The sequence below is a fragment of the Typopeltis vanoorti genome, chromosome 4 (assembly GCF_054136105.1).
Source record: "Typopeltis vanoorti isolate ZY-2024b chromosome 4, IOZ_Tvanoo_1.0, whole genome shotgun sequence".
Lineage (NCBI taxonomy): Eukaryota > Metazoa > Arthropoda > Arachnida > Uropygi > Thelyphonidae > Typopeltis > Typopeltis vanoorti.
Window position 1 is genome coordinate 163,183,761 of NC_143552.1, and position 24,307 is coordinate 163,208,067.

The 24,307-nt window shown below is 36.4% G+C and overlaps 1 protein-coding gene across 8 annotated transcripts in view; it reads right to left on the minus strand.

Annotated features, from left to right (window-relative positions):
* LOC150107813 (TRAF-type zinc finger domain-containing protein 1-like) overlaps positions 1 to 24,307 on the minus strand; it is a 337,022-nt gene that overhangs the window by 73,005 nt on the left and 239,710 nt on the right. For all 8 annotated transcript variants that reach the window (XM_090392060.1, XM_090392062.1, XM_090392061.1 and 5 more), the window contains exon 11: positions 1,591 to 1,794. In XM_090392060.1, the coding sequence (XP_090248186.1) occupies positions 1,591 to 1,794 (204 nt within the window). The remainder of the gene's footprint in view (positions 1 to 1,590; positions 1,795 to 24,307) is intronic.

A 24,307-nucleotide genomic window follows, 5' to 3' on the forward strand; every position in this document is an offset into this window, starting at 1 on the left:
TTAGCGGGCTCAAACGGAGGTAGGGTTTTTTTTCACCTGGAAACTCGAGTTTTTTGTCCCCCAGAACAGGCAAACCAGCCCTATGAACACATGTATCTACAGACATAGGATACAATGGGAGGTATAGGGCTAACCACCTTATCCTTGAGTACGGTTGTGGTTGCAAGAAATAAAACCTCAACACTGTAAAGGTAAAAGAGGAGGATTAGGTAAAGTAAAGTAAAGTAGATAACTTCACCACACACTTCCTTTGGTGAATCAATCGATGTTTTCTTCAGGGTTTGCCACTGAGTCACCAAAGTTTGGTTCTTGTTTTCAAACCCTTTCATTTTTCCTTGAATAATATTTGTGTATTTTAGTCTATATTTCACATCTGAAAGCTGATGAACTTTGATTCTTTTTAAAACTTTCTTACACTCATTTTCTTTTTAATATGATATTCAATTTTACCCTGCTCAAAACTAAATGGCAATTACTTCCTAGTTCAAACCTTCAGTGTGTGTGTCTTGAACCAGCATGAAGATATTGCTATCAATAATAACACAGTCAGTGAGATTTTTCTTATTTCTTGTGTCATTTTTCAATATGAATTTGTCCATATCTTTATGCTGGAACATGGTATTAGTAATGACTAGTCTATGTCCTAAACAGTAATTTAGCAGGTACTTACCTTATTATTAGGTTTGCTCTTTTCTCCAAATTTTCCCAAAACATTTCTGTATGTCTGGAAATCATTTCCTACCCTGCTGTGTAGGTCTCCAATAAGGACAAACTTTTCCTTTTTTCTTTGTGTCAGCTGCCTTCTCTAATGCCTAAAAAATTCCTCCACTTCTTCTTTAGTAGAACCTTCTGCAGGACTACTTCACAGATAAGCCTCATTGTTTAGTTCCCAATTCTGATATCTGCCCATATCACTCTACTTGATACTGCCTCCTATTAAAGATTATCCTCGTATTTAGTGTTGCACTAGAGCTACTTCTTTTCCCTTATCATCATTGACTGAATATAACTTCTTGTAGTTTATATTTAGAAAAATCTCACTTTGGGGGGGGAGTAATATGTATTATGTTGATCTGGTAATTATCCAATCCTTCAAGTTCCATCTCTTTTCCCATTGATGCTTCTTATGTTGGTAGTATCAATCTTAAACTCTGTTGATGTTGATTTGGGGTTTGTTTATTATAATATATAATTTGACACAATTAGCTCAGTTGCCCATGGATTTTACTCGAATTTAATATTTGGCATCCTTACTTATTCATCTCATCCATCTTTATTCATCCTGCATAAAGGATTGTAATTATATCAAGCCATTCCAGTTTTAGTTTCATTTGAAATAATTACAATCCTTTATGCAGGATGAATAAAGAGACTTGTATGAGTGATTATGTAGTTTGCAAAATACATTAAAAAATCACTTTTGAAATCAGCATAGCAAATTTAGGTAAATTATTCAAATGCATAAAAAACTCTATAAGAAGAGTCAATTTCATAAAATCAGAATCACCGATTTTATGAAATTTTATGCAATATCCACTTATTTCACTTCATTATAATGAATGAAATATTTTGAAATATTTCGTTTTTTACCTCATGATTGTAGAGTTCACTCTCATTGGAACATATCTGATCACAGAATTCACAAGAAATGCCATCAAACTGCCGATCACTTTTGTTTATAGAAACTTTTTTGTTTTTAGTTGCTTCTTGAAACACTGAAGATGGCATGTTAACAGAAGTAAGGTCAACCTTGGAATACTGTGAATGATGACCTCCATCTGGTCTGCAATCTGACTGAGAAAATAAACAAAAATGGAATTCAAAAATAAACCACAACACAACACATACACATGTAGGAAGGTAAAGGTATTAACTTGCAACACCATAATAAACAGAAAATAAATTATGAATTTATTCAGGTCTACTGCTTTTTTGCTGGATTCAAACTAGCAGGCATCCTCAGAGCATGAGAGTACTTGTAAAAGTATGACATAATTGTCAAACTGTCAATGTGATGCCCTCAAGGAGTGTACAGGCCACTGTGACAATACAACATGATTAAGTTTGCATTATTATTAACTTTCCATTTATAACATTCTTTCAAATTAATCTGTTATTTGTGAGGTCTCCAATATTGTCACACATTTTAGTCTTCTAAGGCACTTTTAATCACATCAAATGAGTGGAAAGGCTTATGTATTGGCAGTACATGTTAGTTTATTTTAACGGTATTGATTACAACATTGAATGATAAGAAAATAATTAATATTTATTAACTTATTAACGATATTCCAGCATCTTCAGAGCATGAGAACAGTTTGTCACAGTACACAAAACAATTTGGTATAACAGTGGGAGTAGTTTAAAAATATTGTAACAGACAACACAAGAAATTGAAGTCCTAATTGGCATCATCTATGTTGGAAAAAGAGAGAAAATAAGCATTAATTAGCTCTTAAAATGACTGTCTCCCAGATTTTGGCAAATTTATACAGCCATACTTGCTAAGGTTTAGAGTATGTTTTAAAGCTGCTGTTGATTCCAAAAACAATCTCTCTGACATATAATGACTTCTGTGTAGTACTTTTGTTTTCTTCCATTTGATCCTGTGTGAAGGGGTATCCATGGCATGGATACTCCTTCACACAGGATCAAATGGAAGAAATTCACCATAACTGATGCCAATTATGTCAAATAGATGTCAACAGTTACTATGACAAACTGTTCTTGTGCTCTAAAGATGCTGGATATAATGTCAGTGAAATATCAGCTAATAAGTTAATAAATATTGGTTATTTTCTTATCAATTCAACTAGACTGGGATTCAGTAGAGATTTCCCCAGAATTAAAGCAATAAAGAAAGAAAGAATTAAAGCTGATGGGCTGAGTATAATCTCAGAATTACTGTCTCCTAGATTTGGAGTAACTAAAAAAACAACCTTTGTAATGGCACATGCAAAGTTAATGTTTTCATCAGTTACAGGCTTGCTGACCTGATGTATCTATTTAATGATGGCAGTGTTTGTATATATTCTTATCCGTTCTGATGGAGATGTTAAGTTATTTCTGTCTACCCAAAACAGGTACACATGCAAAGCACACACCATTTTACATATTAACTGATGTGCCAAAGGACAGAATTTGCCCTTAAGAGAACAATAAGGATTGCTAGTTTGATAAGTGATTTAAAGTGGTGTGAAGGTTACATTTACATAATACTCTGCTTATCCTTTTATTAAATATAAGAAATGTGAATGATTCTGATACGATTTTTTGTTTCTCAAGAAAATATGTAGGGAAGTATAGTACTTTATAATTACAGAGGTTGTAGCTATTGGCTAAAGAAATTAAACCTTTTGGTAATTAATGAGTACTGCTTCACTGAACTGGCCACCATTGTGCTTCCACTTTTCTCTAAACATGTGGAAACATGAGAGCTGCTGGTCAATATCCATACACAGTTCTTTAATCCTCATAAATGCTCGCCCTCCTTGTTCATTCTCGTATGTCTTTGGAACAACTTTCTTCACACCAATCCCCCCACACACACACACAAGGACTAGGATCTCCAGTTGTTCAAGAAATAAATCAACAGATTCCTTCTTTCTCCTTAACCATCTATCCCACACCTGTATAGTTTTTGGCAACCTGTGTGTGTGTGGAGATGATATTAAAAAAACCTAGTAGATTTTGCAAATCTGAAAGAGTATTTGTGAAGTCAGCAATTGCAATACCATTCTTCTAATCTTTACAACAATCACAACATTAATTTACCTAAAATTTGGATGACTAATTTCAATATAACATGTAGCCCAACAATCATATAATCTCATTTTCATTGAAATTATTTCAATATATACTTGGTTATAGTGCCTTGTGTTTCTGAAAAGTGCTTTTGTGCTACAGGGATGCAAGTCTGAGGCCAGCAAAAGATCAGGCAGACATGGTACTAATATACTATAGATTTATGACTTCTCATGGGAGGAGTCACATACATATATATATATATATATATTCTTATCGCCTGAAGAAGTCATTTTTGACGAAACAAAAAAATGAATATATATACATATATCTATTCTATATATATAAAAAGATAACATCCGAAATTTGAAATGTTTGTATGTCACGTTTTTGTCTCTTTATTGTTTTGAAACGTCCAACAATGCGTTTGCCTTCATGAGACAAACACATTGTTCTCTCATGTCTCGAGTCATCAGAATTGAAGGAGAACCGGCTTACCAGCCCGGAACTCGGGGGGTTGGGTGCCGTAGGTGCCGGGGGGGGGGGGGGAAGAGCCCCCTAGTGTGTGTGTGTGTGTGTGTGTGTGTGTATTTTTTTTTTTTAAAGATAAAAAAATTGTAGTATATTTGCCTAAATATGGTGTTATGAGTCAATTAAAAACCTAACATGAACAAAAGAAAACACTATATTCAAAATTAACTACTGATTTAGAGTATTTATTGTACATCATCACTGACTCTCACTATTGCAAACTCAGAGATCACAGGAACAGTCTGTTATAACAGATAGTTTACTGCTGTAAATTTCCTTTACAACAACTCTGTGACTATGAGCTTTTGAGCGTTGGTGATGATGAATAAGTTTGTTATAATGCTGTTTGCTACAGTGAGAGATGACTGCAAATAATCAGAATTTATTGAATTATGAGACTATTAATGCGTTTAAATTAATTACTGCTATAAAGAATGAGCAATGTATATTTGTTATAATATAAATTGTCAGATATAAAGTATTGCTGCAAAGAGTCAGCTTTTTGTAAACTCAGTGCATTTTAAAAATACATTTGATACAGAAAACATATTATTGTTGTTTACTTTCTAAAATTGTCGATGCTCTGTGAGTGAATTTTACAGTACTGTATTCGACAACTAAACTACTTCAACCAAGTAAAGGATTTTTAAAACCGTTTCTCCATATGTCCCCCCCCTCCAACCCAGAAAATTCCTCACATCCCCAAGGTGGAGTGTATGCTCTACCTTAGAACCTCTACTTTAAACAATTATAATTATTATTATACAGGCACCTCCATGGAGTTCGAAGACTCATCGCAGGAGACCAAATCTATCATACATACCTCTCTTTGAACCCATTAACAGAAAAAACACTCGCAACTGACTGTGGCAACCCGTTCCACTCATTCACCATTCTCCAAGCAAAATATCTAGTCCTCACACCCCTACTGACTACACCTTTATTCAACTCCCAGGGATGACCCCTTGTTCTGGTCCCTCTAGCCAAATGTTGAAACATTTCCCCTTATTTTATTTATTTAGCGTATGATGTACAGGTCTCAGGATATTACAAAAATATTACATAAAACATCATAAAAAAACAATTGTAAAAATCATATTAAAAGGAGTACAATAGATAATAAATTACAAAATAACCACAGTAATTAACTTTAATAAAATGAAAGTACAGATGTTTCGTACTGAAAATAACAGGGAAGATTCCGCAGGAATGTATGGTAATTCCATTGCACGAGTGGTGCAAAGACCGATACATCAACTATCAACCAATTAGTATCTCAGGAGTGGTGGTGGTGGTGAAGATTTTGGAAAAATTGGTTACGGCTCACATTCAGAAATGGGTTGACAGTGAATCTCTACTTTGCAATAAACAACATGGGTTTACTAAGGGAAGGTCATGTTTTAGCAACTTGCTCACATTCTATGACAATGTTACCATTGAAATAGAACGAGAAGGGGGAATGGATACACCATGATACTTTTGGATTTTGCTAAGACTTTTGACAGAATATAGCATGTAGACTGTTGCATAAATTGGAGAAAATGGGTTTGGGTTATACAATATTAGTATGGATAAGAGGATGGCTGACTGACAGATATCAAAAAGTTGTATATGGGGGATCTTAGTTTGCAAGGTTTAAGGTAACAAGTGGTGTACCACAAGGATTAGTGCTTGGTCCATTGTTATTCAATCTGTACATTAATGATATTGGGAAGGATTTGACAAGCGACATACAGCTATTTGCTGATGATGCAAAAATAGGTAGGGTAATCAGCAATGCTACTGATATGCAGTACTTGCTATGTGCTAGAAATTAGCATTAATAAATATTATAAATATTTCAATGAGTCAGAGACTCATTGAAATGAGTCTCTGACTCCCTGGAATTGTGGGCATGGGAAAATGGGTCAGTTTAATGAGTAAATGTAAAGTCATGCACTTTAACATGATTAGATATCCAATGTCGTATTATATTGGTGGGATTAGGCTAGAAGAAACTGATGAGGCTAGGGATCTTGGAAGTGTTAATAGATAGGAAGTTGAAGTTTAGGGACCATGTGGCAAAGATTGCAAATACAACTCAAAAGATAACTGCAATGCTGAAACGAATGTTCATATGTAAAGATAAGGATGTTATTTTGGATCTTTACAAGGCCTTGATAAGACCTCACTTGGACTATTGTACACAAGTCTGGTCTCCTGGTTTCCGTTGTGATTCTGACATATTGGAGACAGTACAAAAGGGAGCGTTAAAAATGATATCAGGATTGTGGAATACTGATTATGAAGACAGATTGAGAATTTGTAGACTGCAGACACTAGCAAACAGGAGAAAGAGGGATGATATGATTGAGACTTAAACACTTCTGAAAGGATCATACAAGATTTCAATTGATGGAATTTTTCAATTTATGGAGGGTGGGAAAAGAACGAGAGGACATCCTTTCATTCCATCCTTGGAATGAAAAGGCAATGGAATGGATTACCTTCGGATGTTGTGAGTGCAAGCAGTGTGAATGAATTCAAGAATAAGTATGATAGCTCATGTGTGTAGTATTTGGCCTCCCTCGATGAGTCTCTGACTCCCTGGAGGTCTATCTTAATAATAATAATAATAATAATATTTATTAATGCTAATTTCTAGCACATAGCAACAGTTTTTAATTGGTAAACCAGCAACTGCTGTATGTAGTTGGTAATCTGGTTCCTTTGATTGCTTGTTTGTACACACTGATGATGTACTGTTATTTTCAGTACGAAATATCAGTACTTTCATTTCATTAAAGTTAATTACTGTGATTATCATGTAATTTATTATTTATAGTCATGCCACCGGTACCTTTAAAGATTAGGGATACAATAGATTGAAATTATTAAAAATTAAAAATCAGAGCTTAATCCTTAAATCCTGTATCCACTCTAGGGATTCTGGGATCAATTTAAAAAAAGTCCTCTTTAGTGCCTGAGAATGAGTAGATAGGGCACGCAAGCACAAAGTGATTGATAGCCTGAATCCTGCTTCTGCATTCACAGTTTGGAGTTTGGGACCGGTTCCATTTATGCAAGAGATGTTTACATCTCCCATGTCCTGTTCTGATCCAATTTAAAGTGGTCCATACATGATTGAAGCCCCCCCAGACGAGATGTTGGATTTGAAATGGGAATTTGAAGATTGGAAGTATGCCAATACTCTACCCATGACTTGCACAGGTCAAAATTCTGGTTGTTAATTTGTATTGCACTCCTCCAGTAGGGCACCTGGATTTCAGTCTTTGTGAGGTATGGAAGGAAATGTCTTGATGGATAGGCAAAGAATTGTTTTCAATTTTTTGCCTATATTACTGAGAGTTGGGAGCCAGTAGCCAGGAGTAGATCTTAGAGCACCAGAGATTATCCTCATAGTTTGATTCATAAACAGTGACAGATGGCTCCGTACTCTCCTAGTAGGACTCACGGACACAGGCTCTCAAATAACCAACATTTCCCCTGCATCTATCCTATAAAATCCTTTAAGCAACTTCAATATTTTTATCATATCCCTTCTCTTTCTCCTATCAACCAACTTCTGCAATCCACACACCTTCAATCTATCCTCATAGGGCATATATTTCCACAGGCCACTCACCATCTTGGTCACTCAACTCTGAATCCACTCCACTGCATCCATATCCCCAAAAAAACCCAGAGGACCAGCCTTGAGCACAGTAATCCAGATATGGGTGTATTGTAACAAGGCCTTATAAAGAGGAATTACAACTTCCATATCTCTACTTGTTAATGTGTTCTTCACTAGCCAAGTAATCTTACCTTAGCAACATGTCCTCTAAACTTTAACTTTCTGTCTACCACCACCCATAAATCTCTAGCTTCATCTATTTCCTGGAGTACAATGTCATCAATGTGATAAACAGCTTGTAATCTGTTTATCTCAAAGTGCATAACTTTACATTTCTCGACATTAAACTGACCTGTTAACTTTTTTTAATAATCAAGCAGCACCGTGTGTAAATCCACAACATTTGGCTGGTATACTTTTCTGTAATGCATACACCTTTAGATTATTTCTCTACAGTAATATAAAGTCTTTCAATACTGTGTCATATAGGTACTTAGTCTTTTATGGATGGGACTGCTATTAATATGCTATTAATAAGAGTATTTAATGAAATTAAAATAAATCTAAGTATCTCATTAAATAAATCTGGATTGATATGATTTTATGGGCATCTCCATATAATCTGAAGACTTAATTCAGAGATCCATACATACCCACTACAAGCAAAAAAATCTAGTCTTCACACATCCTTACTAACCACATTCTTTACACAGTCTCCTGGGGTGTTTCCTTATTACTTCAATGCTTGTCATGTATTGAAAAAAAATTTTTTTGTGTTAATCTTATCAAACCCCTTTGTAACTTATATATTTCTATCATATTCCCTCTTGACTACCTACCAACCAAATTTTGCAACCCAGTAGTCTACAAGCTTGCTACCACCCCCCACTGTCACTAATCTCTGGATCCTCTTTGCCATCTCTTCATCTCCAAGAAACCCAGACAATTAAAACTTTCCCCGATAGTCAAGGTACAGTGATATCAAAGCCTTGTAAAGAGGGATAATAATCTCCATATCATCATCAAATTCCTGCCATGTACCCACAAGGGGTGTACAGGATATGATAGTACTACATGAAAAAATTATATCATTACTAACTTCCTATCTACAATTATCCTCCAAATCAGTCTGTTACTTGTCAAGACTCCAACATTATCAGATCTTATATTTCTATCATCTAAGGCACTTTGTACCGTATCAATCCACCTATATCTTGGTCTTTCCCTGGGTCGTTTTCCTGCCAACCTGGCAGAGAACACTTGTTTTGCTAATCTTTCCTCGCCCATTCTGTTTAGGTGACCATACCACCTGAGATTAGCTCTGCTAACGCATTCCTGGATGCAGACAATGTCAAGTTCTTTCCTAATATCCTCATTTTTAATATGATATTGCCATTGATGCCATCTGTTCATGCCTCTAATCTTTCTCAGGACTCTCATATCTGCGGTCTCTAGTCTTTGGTCAAGTGTTTTACTTCTGACCCAGCTCTCAGATCCATAAGTTAAAACTCGTTTGAACACTGTCTTGTATACAGCTAATTTAGTGTTCCGACTAATTTCTCTCTTATTCCATATGAATTTATTCAATTGACTTCCCACCATACCAGCTTTGCTGATTCTGTTGTCTATTTCTATATTTAATTTACCATCTTCAGTAAAAATCGTGCCTAAGTAGCTGAAATGTTTTAGTTGTTCCACAGGTTCTCCATTCACAACACAGTTGACATTTTCAATGATTCTGCCTATTTTCATTGTCTTTGTCTTTTTATTGCTGACCTTCATACCATATTACAACAGCTATTCAATTTAGTCAGAGAATCTTGCAGACTTGTAGCGGATTTATTTAGAAGTATAACATCATCCGCATAAAGCAAAGAGCTGACATTAACATGTCCAATTTTGATATCATGCTTACTACCACTTTCCTTCATAATGTGATCCATATAGATAATGAATAACAGAGGGGATAACATACATCCTTGTCTCACACCAGATTTAACATTAAACCACCTTCCTGTACTTCCTTCAATTCTAACTGCTGACTTACAACTCAAATAAAGACTAAGTATTGCTTGATATAATGCCCCATTGACACCATATAACTGCAGCGTATTGAATAGCTTCTCTCTTGGCACTTTATCATATGCCTTTTCCAAATCGACAAAACTTAAATACAGATCTTTGTTATATTCCCATGCTTTCTCGACTATTTGTCGTAAAGCGAAGATCTGATCCTGACAGCCTCTGTTTGGCCTGAATCCAGCTTGTTCTTCACCAAGCTTTTCTTCCACAATTCTTCTCAACCGTTTCTCAAGTATTAAGCATGATATCAAAATTGGACATTAACATGTCCAATTTTGATATCATGCTTAATACCACTTTCCTTCATAATGTGATCCATATAGATAATGAATAACAGAGGGGATAATGTACATCCTTGTCTCACACCAGATTTAACATTAAACCATCTTCCTGTACTTCCTTCAATTCTAACTGCTGACTTACAACTCAAATAAAGGCTAAGTATTTCTTGATATAATGCCCCATTGACACCATATAACTGCAGCGCATTGAATAGCTTCTCTCTTGGCACTTTATCATATGCCTTTTCCAAATCGACAAAACTTAAATACAGATCTTTGTTATATTCCCATGCTTTCTCGACTATTTGTTTTTCTTCCACAATTCTTCTCAACCGTTTCTCAAGTATAGTTGCATAGATTTTGCCAGGAACACTCAGTAGGGAAATACCTCTGTAATTCTCACATTCGGTTTTATTTCCCTTTTTATATATGGGTACTATGAGAGCTCTACTCCAATCATCGGGAATTCGTCTTTCTGTCCAGGCTTTCTGAACTATGCAGTGCAGCCACTGTAAGACTCTTATACCACCATACTTCAGCATTTCTGGTCGAACATCATCTACTCCAGTTGCCTTTCCACATTTCAAGACTTTGATGGCTTTTTCTACTTCAAGTATGGATATGTATTCCTGCCTGCATGCCTGGTCAGTGTTTTTTACCACTGTGCTGTCATTACTGCTTGCTTCATTTAGCAGTTTTTAAAAGTAATTACTCCATACTTCAAGCATATCTTTTATTCCAGTTTTCATGTCACCTTTATCATCTCTAACTCCTTTTACAGCACTCTTTCCTCCATTCCTAAGCTTCTTCAACAACCTCCAGAATATTTTGCCACCTTCTTGATATTTATTTTCTATATTCTTGCCAAAGTGCTCCCATGACTTTTGTTTAGCTAGTTTTACACAGTGTTTAGCATTCTTGCATTTGTCTCTATATTCTCTAAGAGCACAAGCTGACTTATTTGACAGGAACTTTTGATATGCGTTCTTCTTTTCCTTCACTGCCTCTTTAACTTCCTGTGTCCACCAGGGAGTTCTGATTTTTCTATCCTTGTAGACAACCTCACCACATGCCTCTCTGGCTGAATCAATCAGGGTTTTCTTCAAGGTTTGCCACTGAATCTCCAAGGTTTGGTTACTGTTCTCAAACTCTTTCATTTTTTCTTCAATAATTTTTGTGTATTTTAGTCTACAGTTACATCTGAGAGCTGCTCAACTTTTATTCGCTTTAAAACTTTCTTACATGTTATTCTTTTCAATATGCAATTCAATTTTATCCTGCTCAAGACTAAATAGTGATCACTTCCGATTTCAAATCCTCTGTACACTCTGGTGTCCTGCACCAGGGAGAAAACATCAGTATCAACAATAACATAGACAATGAGACTTTTCTTATTCCTAGCCTCTTCTCTCCATTTGAATTTGTGCACATTTTTATGTTGGAACATGGTGTTAGTAATAACCAGTCCATGTCCTGAGCAGAAATCCAACAGATATTTGCTATTATTATTAATTTTGCTCTTTTCTCCAAATTTTCCCAAAATATTTTTGTATGTCTCACAATCATTTCCTACTCTGCTATTTAGATCCCCAACAAGGATCAACTTTTCATTTTTCATTGTGTCAGTTGCTTTTTCTAAAGCATCAAAAAATTCCTCCACTTCTACCTTAGTAGAACCTTCTGTGGGACCATAGGCACAAATAAGTCTCATTGTCCAGTTCCCCATTCGCATATTTGCCCACATTACTCTACTTGAGACTGACTGCCATTCAAGAAGATTAGCCTCGTATTTTGTGTTGAATACTATGGCTACTCCTTCTTTTCCTTGATTGTCATTGCCTGAATATAACATTTTGTATTTATTGCTCAGAAAGATCTCACCAGTTTTGGTCTTTTTTGTTTCAGTCACCCCTATTATGTCGATCTGGTACTTATCTAATCCTCAGCTAGCTCCATTTCTTTGCCATTCAGGCTTCTTATGTTCATAGTACCGATCTTTAACTCTGGTGATGTTGGGTTGGGGTTTGTTTTTAGATTTGTTCCAGTAGCTGACTTTTCGCTGTTCGCCCTGGTTCCCTGGCGAAAACAACGGGGGCCTTGTTTAACCAGGCAACGCCCCAGCGATAACTAGATATTATCGATAACTAGATATTTGAAATATCCAGATTAAAACAAATTATTAGACAAATGACCATAGAATCAGAAGTCGAGAAATGTCTCAGATAGGATAAGAAAGACAAACAGAACAAGAAGAGGAATGAAAGCACTGAAGTAGGTAAGATAACAGTGAATAATAATAGCAACAATAAGGAAAGTCAGTTAGAACATAAGAAAAAAAGAAGAAGCAAGAGATATGATAATTTGCTCTTGAAATTTGGACTTGCTGATGGTTTCACTACTTCAAACTTCCCAGGAGCAAAAATTATAGGTGTAACAAATTAATAAAGAAAATCCAAAAGAAATGTGAAGAAATAGTAGTGCCTGTTAGAACTAATGATTTAAGCAATAATGATAAATACAACATGAGTGAGGATATGAATGAAAAGTGTGACAGTAAAAACTGTTAGCTTATCACTGAGACATGCATACTAAGTTAACAAGGACAGTTATTTCTTTAATTCACATGAAAAACACAAGTAATAATATTTATTTAAAGCCATATATTTCAGCCTGAATAATATAGGGCATCATCAGTGGCAATGATAGTAAATTACAAGGCAGAATGCAAACAATGGAATGATTTGAAACAGTAAGCGCCACGTGATGCTATACATGGAACATTGCTATAGGCCAGTAGTGGCAAACCTTTTTATGTGAGCATGCCAAAAGTTTACAAATCAAGTTGCTGACGTGCTAGGCAATTTTTAACAGGGGAAAATTAATAGAAAATTAACTAATTAATTTATAAATTTATATTATGTATATATAATATTTTATAAATAATTATTTATAATTTTATAAATAATATTTTATTTTATTTATAATATTTATTTATATATAAACAATTTATAATATTATCCAGTGTAAAATTGATTATTGTATTATTAAATTGATTTTAATGATGTTGGTTTGAAAAAAAAAAAAAAGTGGTTAGAAAAATATTTATGCATTGTAACTCACCATAGTAGTTAGCTGAGCAGGGGAAGCAGCAGAAGGATGTCAACTTGTTGGCGAAATGCTTACCGTATTTACTCGAATATAACTTGCCCTCGCGTATAACTCGCACCCCTGAATTTACTTTTAAAAAAGACATTAAAAAGTTTTGCATATACCTCACACATGAAAAATGTTTAAACATGTTCACATCGAGGCGATAGTAACTCACTCCCTGTGGTAACAATACACCTTCCCCAACAGCCATTATACTGCAGATGCAAGAAAAACAACTAGTTTTATTGTATTCCTGAATAAGGTACAGAGGCTTTTGCAGCCTGTGTAATATATTTCTCTATAAATAGTGCAATTAGAGACAGCTAGAATAACAACATATGGTTTTTATTCTAGCTGTCTGTGGACAGCTAGAATGTTGTACAGACTCAAGCAAAACCATATGTTGCACCAGAAGCACAGTATCTAACTAAAAACTATTGTCCAATTTTTCAATTACATGAAATAAGTGTTTGTTTTATTGCATTTGAAATTCTCAATGTCATTATGACAGATCACAAAGGCTAATGAATTGAAACATGCCATATAATGAGTGTGTGAGTTCACCTGCCAACTCAAATGCAAACAAGCAGCCATAAAATTCAACCTAGGGTTGAAACTTTGTGTGAGTTGAGCCTGCCAGTGAAGTTCTGTTGAAACGATAAAGACACCCCATCGTGATTGTGTTAAAACTAACAAATACATAGTGAATGTTGTTATGACAGTTTCAGAAATCATGGAATTCAGTTGAAGAGAATTAGCATTTTAACTCAACAATTGTTGGTTGCCTTTGTCTTAGGCATCTCACATGCCTAAGATTCACATGCATCTTTTCCTTCAGGTCACGTGATCTTTTGTTAATACTGCACCAATCATATGCACGTCTTCATAGCTGCTCTCTTGTGTAAAACAAAATTTAACTTGTACATACTGTAATAATTAAAAAAAAAGTTGAATAATTTATAAGAGTATAAAAGGATATCACCTGCAAATTGTTGACGTGCCAGCAAAATTGTCGGACGTGCCACCTCTGGCATATGTGCTACAGGTTTGCCATCTAGGCTATGGAATGTTAAGATGATGAGAGCGAGATGTTTAGGCATTAGTTAGCTAGTGCAAATCGGGTGATTATTAAAGAAGATTGGAGTCCTTCACAAGACAAAATGTGAGGCTATAGCGACTGGAGAAATGATTGTTATGTGGTAAGAAGGAGAATGAAAGAAAAAAGTGAATGGCAAAAGTATTAAAGTGCAAGAAACTGGGAGTAAAGAGAAGATATTGTACAGAGATTCAATGATAAGAGGTGTACTTAAGGAGAGATGAAGGCATGTTGTAGGCATTAGTGAAACTTGGCTGTCAGCAGAAGATGTGGTCACTGGAATTGAATGTGATGGGTACAGTATTTTCAGGGAGGATAGAGAAGATAGAACAGGAGGAGGAGTACTGTTGATGATAGCTGATGTGTTGCAGCCAAAGAAAGTAGTATATCTTGATGATAGACATGTGAATGAGAGTTCATTTGAGGCAGTCTGGTGCGAAATAGTGACCAACGCAACCAAATATACAGTTGGATGCTGCTATAGGCCAGGGAGTACAGGGGGAGATATTGAATTCATGCATCAGCAACTTAGTGCAATGAGTGAAGGCTTAGTGATTATTATGGGGGATTTTAATTATGGTGATATCAATTGGAAGGAGGAAATATCACGTAGCAAAAAGGAAATGGAGTTCATACATCTGCTACGAGATAATTACTTGAAACAGCACGTAACTGAAGGGACACGTGGTGTGAGAGTGTTGGACCTGGTTATTGGTTCAGAGGTTATATGCTTAAGTAAGGTGACCTCGTTACCTCCAGTTGGTGAAAGCGATCATGTGGTATTGACTTGGGAGGTTGCAAAATCTGTGGATTTTTCTATTAAGAAGGGGTATGTACGAAACTACAGGTTAGGCAATTATAACAAGCTTCGGAGTGAGCTTGCAGCCATCCCATGGCAGAACATATTGCAAGGGAAAGATGTTAGCAGTGCTTGGGATAAAATCAGCGGGTATCTGAGGAAAGCAATATCAGATTGTGTCCCCATGGTCAGGAGGTCAAACAAGGCAGGCATTAGATGGATGAGCAGTAGTATCAAGCTTGAACTACAAAAAAAGAAAATGTTATGGAGAATTTACAAGGAGAAGGGCGATCAGGACACCCATGAGCAGTACAAGGCTCAAGCTAGGAAGGTTACCAGCATAGTAAGAAAAGCTAAATCAGATTATGAGAAGACCTTAGCCAAAGAGATCAAGGGTAATCCCAAAGAGTTCTTCCGCTATGTGGCAAGTAAGAGGAAGAATGACTTCGGAAGGATAACCTTAGTGGGTGCTGATGGTATTGAGGTGACAAAATCAGATGTAATAGTCGAGTTACTGAGTGATCACTTCTCAAAAGTCTATCACCCAAGTGAGGATATCTCTATACCTATAGCAATACCTAATGTGAGAATTGAAGCTAAAGAATCAGAGGTATTAAATATATTGCGAAACTTAAATGCAAACACTGCGGTAGGCTTAGATGGAATATCAGCTCGGGTGTTGCGTGAATGTGCAAATGAATTGTCAACCCCTCTTACCTGGATATTTAATTTAAGTTTGAACTCTGGTATGGTCCCTAGGGAGTGGAAGTTAGGCAAAGTGGTTCCTTTGCATAAGGGTGGCTCTAAAACTGCAGTATTGAATTACAGACCAATCACCATCTCAGGAGTAGTGGTAAAAGTATTGGAAAAGTTGGTTAAAGACAAAATTCAAGAATGGGTGGATCAGGATATGATACTCTATAGAGGCCAACATGGTTTTGTTAAAGGTAGATCCTGCCTTAGCAATCTATTAACTATCCATAATAGAATAACATCAGAGTTGGACAAAGGAACTGGCTACACAGTGGTACTTCTGGATTTTGCTAAGGCTTTTGACAGGATACCCCATAGAACACTGTTACTCAAATTGGAGCAGATGGGAATGGATATTAAATTGGTGATATGGATAGGAGAATGGCTCAGGGAGAGATACCATAAGGTGGTGTATGGAGGAGCCGAGTCCAGAATGAGGCAGGTGACCAGTGGTGTGCCTCAGGGCTCTGTGCTTGGGCCAATGTTGTTTAATTTGTATATAAATGATATAGGAAACGGCTTAAAGGGAGATATTCAGTTGTTTGCTGATGATGCAAAGTTGTGTAGTGCAATAAAAAATCAAGCTGATGTTGAAAGTTTGCAGGAGGATTTAAATAAGCTGGTAAAATGGGCAAAAGAAAATGGATGTCAGTTCAATGTGGAAAAGTGTAAAGTCTTGCATTTTGGGATTAAAAGATTACCAGCTGTGTACTACATCAATGGAAAGGTACTCCAAGAGATTGATGAGGCTAGGGACTTAGGGGTATTGGTAGATAAGGAGATGAAGTTCAGAGGACACATTGCTAAGGTGTCCAAGATTGCACATAGGATTACTTGGTTGTTGAGGAACACACTGACATCCAGAGATAAAGAGGTTATTATTCCCCTTTATAAAGCATTGATACTTCCACATTTGGATTACTGTGCTCAGGTCTGGTCACCTGGATTCCTTGGAGATGAGGAGGCTGTGGAGAGGGTTCAGAGAAGAGTGACCAAGTTGGTGAGTGATATAAAAAATGCTCCCTACATTGATAGATTGAGAGCTTGTGGATTGCAGAGATTGGTTGATAGGCGAAGAAGAGGGGATATGATAGAAACATTCAAATTACTAAAAGGTTTTTATAGGATTGATGCAGGGGAAATGTTTCAGCTGTGTGATAGTGATGGAAGAACAAGAGGTCATCTCTGGAAATTAAAGAAGAGTGTGGTTAACAAAGGTGTCAGAACAAGGTTTTTTGCCTGGAGGGTGGTGAATGAGTGGAATTCATTGCCTGACTTTGTTGTGAGCTCTTCATCTGTAAATGAATTCAAGAAGAGATATGACAGATATTGTTTTGCTAGTTTGGGTCTCCCGCGATGAGTCTATTGACTCCATGGAGATACCCGTAATAATAATAATAATAATAATGTTTCCCCATTTGAGAAGATCAAGGATATAGTGAAGCTATTAGTTTTCAGATGGGGAGAAGTGAAAAAAATTGTTTGTTTTGGCTAGCATGAATTGTTTGAAAGGTGAGAAATACACAATGAAAGAAAATATGAAAAAAAAATGATGATAGAAGCAAACACAAAGAGGGTAAAAGTAAAGTTGCTTTCTCAGTATGATAGGACTGAATTCAGAAGAAGGGGCATGATTGTGAACGAGTCAATGAGAAGACTGTGCAGGAGGAATGGTACACGGTTTATAAATGTATGGAGTGAACTTGATGGACAAAATTTCTGCACGAATATTCTCTTTCAGCTGTTGGTGGAGCTTGTTCACATGCATCTTTTCCTTCAGGTAACCCCAAAGGAGAATACCCTACCTCCTGTCCCATTCTCTCTGGGGAATGGGACAAGAGGTGGGGTATTGCTGATGACAGGTGAAGAATTTCAACCAACACAAATAGAAGTTATGGAGGATTTTAGGTCTGAGAGAGATGGTTCATTTGAGTATCTGGTGTGAGACGGAGGTCAACAGGAGAAAAAATATTGTTGATTGCCACTACAGACCAGGGGCCCACAGGAAGATGTGGATGCCATGCATCAGCAGATTAGCACAATGAGTGTGTTTCAAGTAATTATTATGGAGTACTTCAACTATGGGGCCATAAACTGGAGGGAGAAAAGGAGCATGGCAAGATGGAAGTGGAATTTATAGAGTTTCTAAGGGATAATGACCTGAAACAGCATGCCATAGAGGAGGAGGACCAGGGATTTGAGTGCTGGATCTGGTAATAGCATCAAAATATATATCCACAACCAAGGTAGAGACACTCCTGCCTCCAAAGTGGAGGCAGAATTCCACTGAACATATGGAATTCTATGCCAACAAAGGGTTTTATGTGGAACTATAAAGCTGGTAATTATGACAGCCTTAAGAGGCAGCTTGGAGCAGTGCCATGGCTTAAGAAGCTTCAAGGAAAGAATATCAAGTACTACATGTGAAGTGGTCAAGGATTATTTGAGAGAAGCACTATCAGATTGCATAAAAATATGGAGAGAATGTAAAGAAAAGGTGTTTAGTGTACTCAGGAGAAGTACAAAGTGCAGGTAAGAAGAGTGGTTATTATGGTATGAAAGGCCAAATCAGATGAGAGAAAGTTAGATCAACAAGATAAAGTAAATCCAGAAGTTTTTTTTTTTTTTTTTACTACATAGCAAGTAAAAAGAAGAATGATTATGGCTGGATGACTTTAAGCAATGCTGATGGTAGGAAGGTGACAGAAGCAAAAGAATTAGTTGAGTTGCTGAATGATCACTTTCCAAGGGTGAATCATCCAGGTGCAGATTTTGCAGCTGCTGATGTGAGAATTGAGGTATATGAACAGGAGGTGTTCGGCATATTGAAAAATATCAACATGAACACAGCAGTGGGACTGGATAGTTCCATTACGTAAAGGTGGCTCCAAGATAGAAGTAATATATTACAAACCAGTTAGTATCTCTGAAGTGTTGGTTAAAGTATTGGAAAAGTTGGTTAAAGGTAAAATTAGAAATGGTTGAATAGAAATATTACACTATATAGGGGACAGCAGAACTTTGTAAAAGGTAGATCCTGATGATGTAGTAATTTACATTTAATAATAGCAGTAGCAGAATTAGATAAGAGAAATGGCTACAATACAAGGACTTTGCAAAGGCATTTGACAGAATACTGCATGGAGGATTATTATAAAAGTGGGAGCAAACAGGGATAGATATGAAGCTGCACTTTAACAATTGCTAAATATTGGTTGAAACTAGTCTGAGTAGTGGCCCTTCCCATAATGCATAGATTGTACATGTCAGAAAGGATGTTTGCTTTGCATTATTGGATACTAAGGCAATTAATGTGAAGCTCTCAACCTCTATATACAAGTTGCAAAGATACTTCAAGTGAAAACTTTGTTTGTTTACATTTAGATAAAGGATTAAACAATAATATAATTTCTTGGCAAGTTTAATTTAAGTCAATAAAATCTTTGTATAGTCTCAACAGGTATCCATGGTTGAATTAATATCAGTCTAAATAAAAATTTCAATAAGAAATTTTGACTACATTGAATATATTCATTGAATTATAAACTTTTGAAAGTAATACTAAATTTGTTTGAATATTCAATTTTAAAAACTGCTCTTTTACTTTTTTTAGATGTTTTGCTAGTCCTAAATCTTTTCAGGACCCCTTAAATCAGGGGACCCTGGCACACATGCCAGGCATGACCATAGAATCTGCTGCTCCATGTTATCTTCCCCCAAGGATAAGGCAGTTTCTATTTCACATGTTTACCAGGTCCTTTGTGATTATCTTCTTTCATATTTTGGACAAACAGGATGTTCCACTGAGAACAGACCACAGGAACATCAGTTCATCTTCTATTTAAAAAAATCCTGTCAGTCTGGTCTAGCTCAGCATGAAGCTGACACTAACCACAGAATCTTCTAGTCTAGGACCCATCTTTTACATAAAAGATGGCACTCGTGAGGCAAGCAAGTGTAGCGGCAGTGTGTAAGAAGAGCTCCAGATTCAGATAAATTATTCTTGAAATAATTAATTGTATACGAGTGCTCGTTTGAGTAAGAGCTGCTATAAAAGTTGTGCACTACTAGTATTATTAGTGTGTGGGATATTTTGTCTAAACTTAATTACAAATTCATTATTATTAGACCATAGAGTAGTAACCAACAGAGGAAAGATGGCGGCTTTGTCAATGCATGACTTTAACTTAGACTTCAGTTGTTTCATGAAGTGCGAGGGGTGTTACATGTACTCCTTTGATTACATAGATGATTTGTGGATATTTAGGGTGGATGGAAGGAGGGTGTGTGCGAAGTGTGAGCTAAACGAGGATTTGATGAGTACTAATATGAATTTGATGACAGAAAGTGTTAGTAGCGAGAATGTCATGGGGAGAATGAGTGCTCATTTGAAAGAGAAGGATGGTGTGAAAGAAAGGCAAAAAATCGTTAAAAAATCATTAAAAAAGAAAACAAGTGATTTGAAAACCGTAATGCATGGTAAAAAGGATGAAAGTGATACAAATGTGAGGGAAGGCAACGAAATTGAGAGAATGAATGAAACCAGAAATAGTGTGACGCGAGGTTCAAAAGTTGGACGCATGGACTGAAAGTACGGAAATTCAAAAGGATGAATGAGAGAGTGAAGGTATGAAGTGGGGGGGGGGGGGTTGAGAGTTCGAAAATTAGAAAGATTGAATGACAGAGAGAATGTGACATGAGATTTGAAAGTTGAGTTGAGTAGGATGAGGCAAGAGATGAAACGGATGCAGAATGAAATTAAGAAAATTCGGGTGAAAACGATTAATACAAATCATGTTGGTACAAAAGAGGTAATGAACGACAAGCGAGTAGCGTTGTATGGCAACTCCATTATTAAAGGTGTGCTGGATGAGAGGATGCACAAGGTATGTTTTCCAGGCATAGAGTGATTGAGGCACTGGGTATGAGGAGGAAGAGAGCAAAGGAGTTGATGGTTTTAATAGGTGCGAATGACTTGACAGAGGACAAAGAGAATGTCAGAATGGATATCAGGAGACTGATTAGATGGATAAAAGAGAATATTGTGATAGAAAGGATAGTAAGCATGTTGCCTAGGTATGACAGTGGTTAAATGAGGCAGAGAGTAAGGATTATGAATAATATGTTAGCTGAAACATGTGAGGAGAAAGGAGTACAGTTTGTTAATGTGCGGAATGAGGACGAAGGAAGAAGTGAACTATATAATAGAGAGATGGACTGCATTTGAGTGGATATAGTGTGAGTCGCAGCATGAGAAAGGTGGATGCTCCAAGAGGATGTGAAAGCATGTCTAGACAGAAAAGGAATGGGATGACCTGGGATCAAGAGGAAACAGTTGGAATTGAAGAGGGTTCTAAAATGAATAAGCAGAAAGGGAAATGGCCCCAGTTGAGCATGGAGAGATCACATCGAATGAGTGGTATCGGTGGAACTAGCTGTAGATCCAGGAATGAGCTGTTGTGTTTGTATACAAATAATAGAAGTGTAAGAAACAAGGCAGATGAAATGGTTGCACAAATTGAGTCTGTTTACCCAAAAATTATTGGAATAAGTGAGACATGGTTAGATGAGGACAACATCCTGGCAGGAATAGAGATGGAAGGGTATGATGTGTTTCATGAGGATAGAAGGGGTTAAAAGGGAGGGGAGTGCTATTGATGATAGAGAAAGAGTTATGTCCATACAAAGTAGAGATGCAAGAGGGAAATAGTGCCAGTGGTTTTGAGGCAGTATGGTGTGAGATAGAGGTGAATGGAATCAAATACTTGGTGGGATGTTGTTATAGACCAGGTAATGTGGATGGTGGTGATAATGAAATGTACAATCAAATTAGACAATTAAATAAGAAAAGGGTAATCATTATGGGTGATTTTAATTATGGCAATATAGACTGAAATGATGAGATAGCAACTGGAAGTAAAGAAAATGAGTTTCTTGAGTTTTTGAGGGATAACTACCTCAGACAGTAGGTAACAGAGGGCATGCGAGGATTGAGGGGTCTTAGATTGGTCATCTCATCAGAGGATGTAATTATAAATGAGGTGATTACCTGGGTGGTTGCAAGCAGTGTGAGGATTTCTGTGAGAAAAGGGTATATGTGGAACTACAAGGGGGGGGGGGGTGATGAAGAGCTCTGGAGACAGCTTGCGGGTGTAGCATGGAATTTGGGGGATTTTCAAGAACTATCTAGTAGATGCAATGTCAAAATGTATTCCAAGGGTGAGAAGGTTAAATAAGGTAGGTGTGAAATGGATGAATAAAGAGATATAAGTATGTGATACAGAGAAAAAGGGCATTATGGAGGCAGCATAAGAGAAGTGAAAATAACCAATTCCACGAGGATTACAAACATCAGGCAAGGCGGCTGACTTGGTTGGTAAGGGTAGCAAAAGTGAGGTATGAACAGCAGTTAGCTAATGAAGCCAAAAAGAATCCTAAGGGGTTCTTTCGATATGTAACCAGCAAAAGAAAGAATGATTACGAAGGATGACATTGATTGGAGAAAATGGTATAAAGACAGTTGTTGTGGAAGATGTGGTGGAGATACTTAATGAGCAGTTCATAAAAATCTTTCAATTTTGTGAATGTGACTTCATGGAAAGATTGAGAACAGTTGATAATGGGGAGAAGAGACTGAATGTAAGTGAGCAAGAGGTGTAAGGGGAATTGAGCAAACTATATGTTAATAAGGCTGTGGGACTTGATAATATATCACCAAGTATTCTGAAGGAATGTGCCAGGGAGTTAACACCTGCCTTGACATATTTTTTTAATATGAGTCTTGCACCGGGTCAAGTTCCTAAGGAGTGGAAGGAGGGCAAGATTGTGCCACTTCATAAAGGAGGTAATAGAACTCAATCATCAAACTATAGGCCTATCTGTGTCAGGTGTTGTGATTAAGTTGTTGGAGAAGCTTGTGAGAACTAGGATCCAGAAGTGGGTTGACAACAATGGTATTATCCTTGATGGATAATATGGATTTGCTAAAGGGAGGTCATGTTTTAGTAATCTACTTATTGCAATAAGGTGACTGCTTCCTTGGACAGAGGAGAAGGATACACAGTAATATACAAGTATCCCTTGCTTAACACGGGTTTTGATTAACGCAGCGAAATTAATTGTGGCAATCCCTTGATATACGCGGCAAGAGTTTTGATTAACGCGCCTTTAATCCTGCGGAGTTCGCAGCTGATCTGACAGATACATGCAAAATGTTTAATATAAATATTCTTACACAATTCAGTGTATAGCTTGGAAGTCATGAGTAGCTGTGAATTCATATGTTACGAGTGATATTCCGCACTGTTTTTTGCTGTCAGTTTGGTTTAACACATGTTATATAAAGGTTTGTGATATTTACAGTAAATTGTTTCTGAGAGATACCACGGCCTCCGATGTCAGTATAATATGGTTTATTTATTTTTTTAAAATTCTTTGTTCAATAATTTCTAGATTGCAACTGAAAATAAATAAACATCATATATTACTGAAATAGAGAGCCAAAGGCTTATTTATCAAACATGTCCTCTAGAAGATTTGCTTTACATTTATGAAAAATACTAAAGAAAGAGATCTGGAGCTTACTCCATCTCTAGTACGAGTTGTCCATAAGGTTGCTTATGCTTGGATTCGCCGAAACTTTTAGTTTCTATACATTCAGCACGAAACTTTTGTAGTTTCTATATTCAGCTATGAAATAATGTTGGATTCAATATCCACTTAATTTGTACCATCATGTATTATATTTGCAGTGTTTCTTCTTTATGTTTTATTGCTTGTTTGATGAGGTCTGGAGAGTCATTTTGCTTGTTATCATAGAATTTATGCTGATAAGAAAAAAACTAAAACTGTTCAAATGACTCTTGATAGCTTCTTTTGATAAAAAATTGCAGTAAATAATGTAGGTGCAAGTATTTATTAAACATTTACTTTACATTCATTTTTTTATCTTTCCTAAAAGAGTACCATATAAAACGAATTATTAATAAAGTAATCGATCGTGGACAAATTGTAATTTTTACCAGTGATTATTAGATTTGATTAATGCAATTTTGATATACGCAGTAACATCGAGGGATTAATTAACCGCGTTAATCGAGGGATACCTGTACTTAGATTTTGCAAAGATTACTGCATGATAAGTTGATAGTCAAACTAGAGTGGATGGGGTCAGATATTAGATTGGTGCATTGGATTGGAGACTGACTATCTGATAGGTATCAACAAGTTGTGTATGGGGGAGCGATATCCAGGAA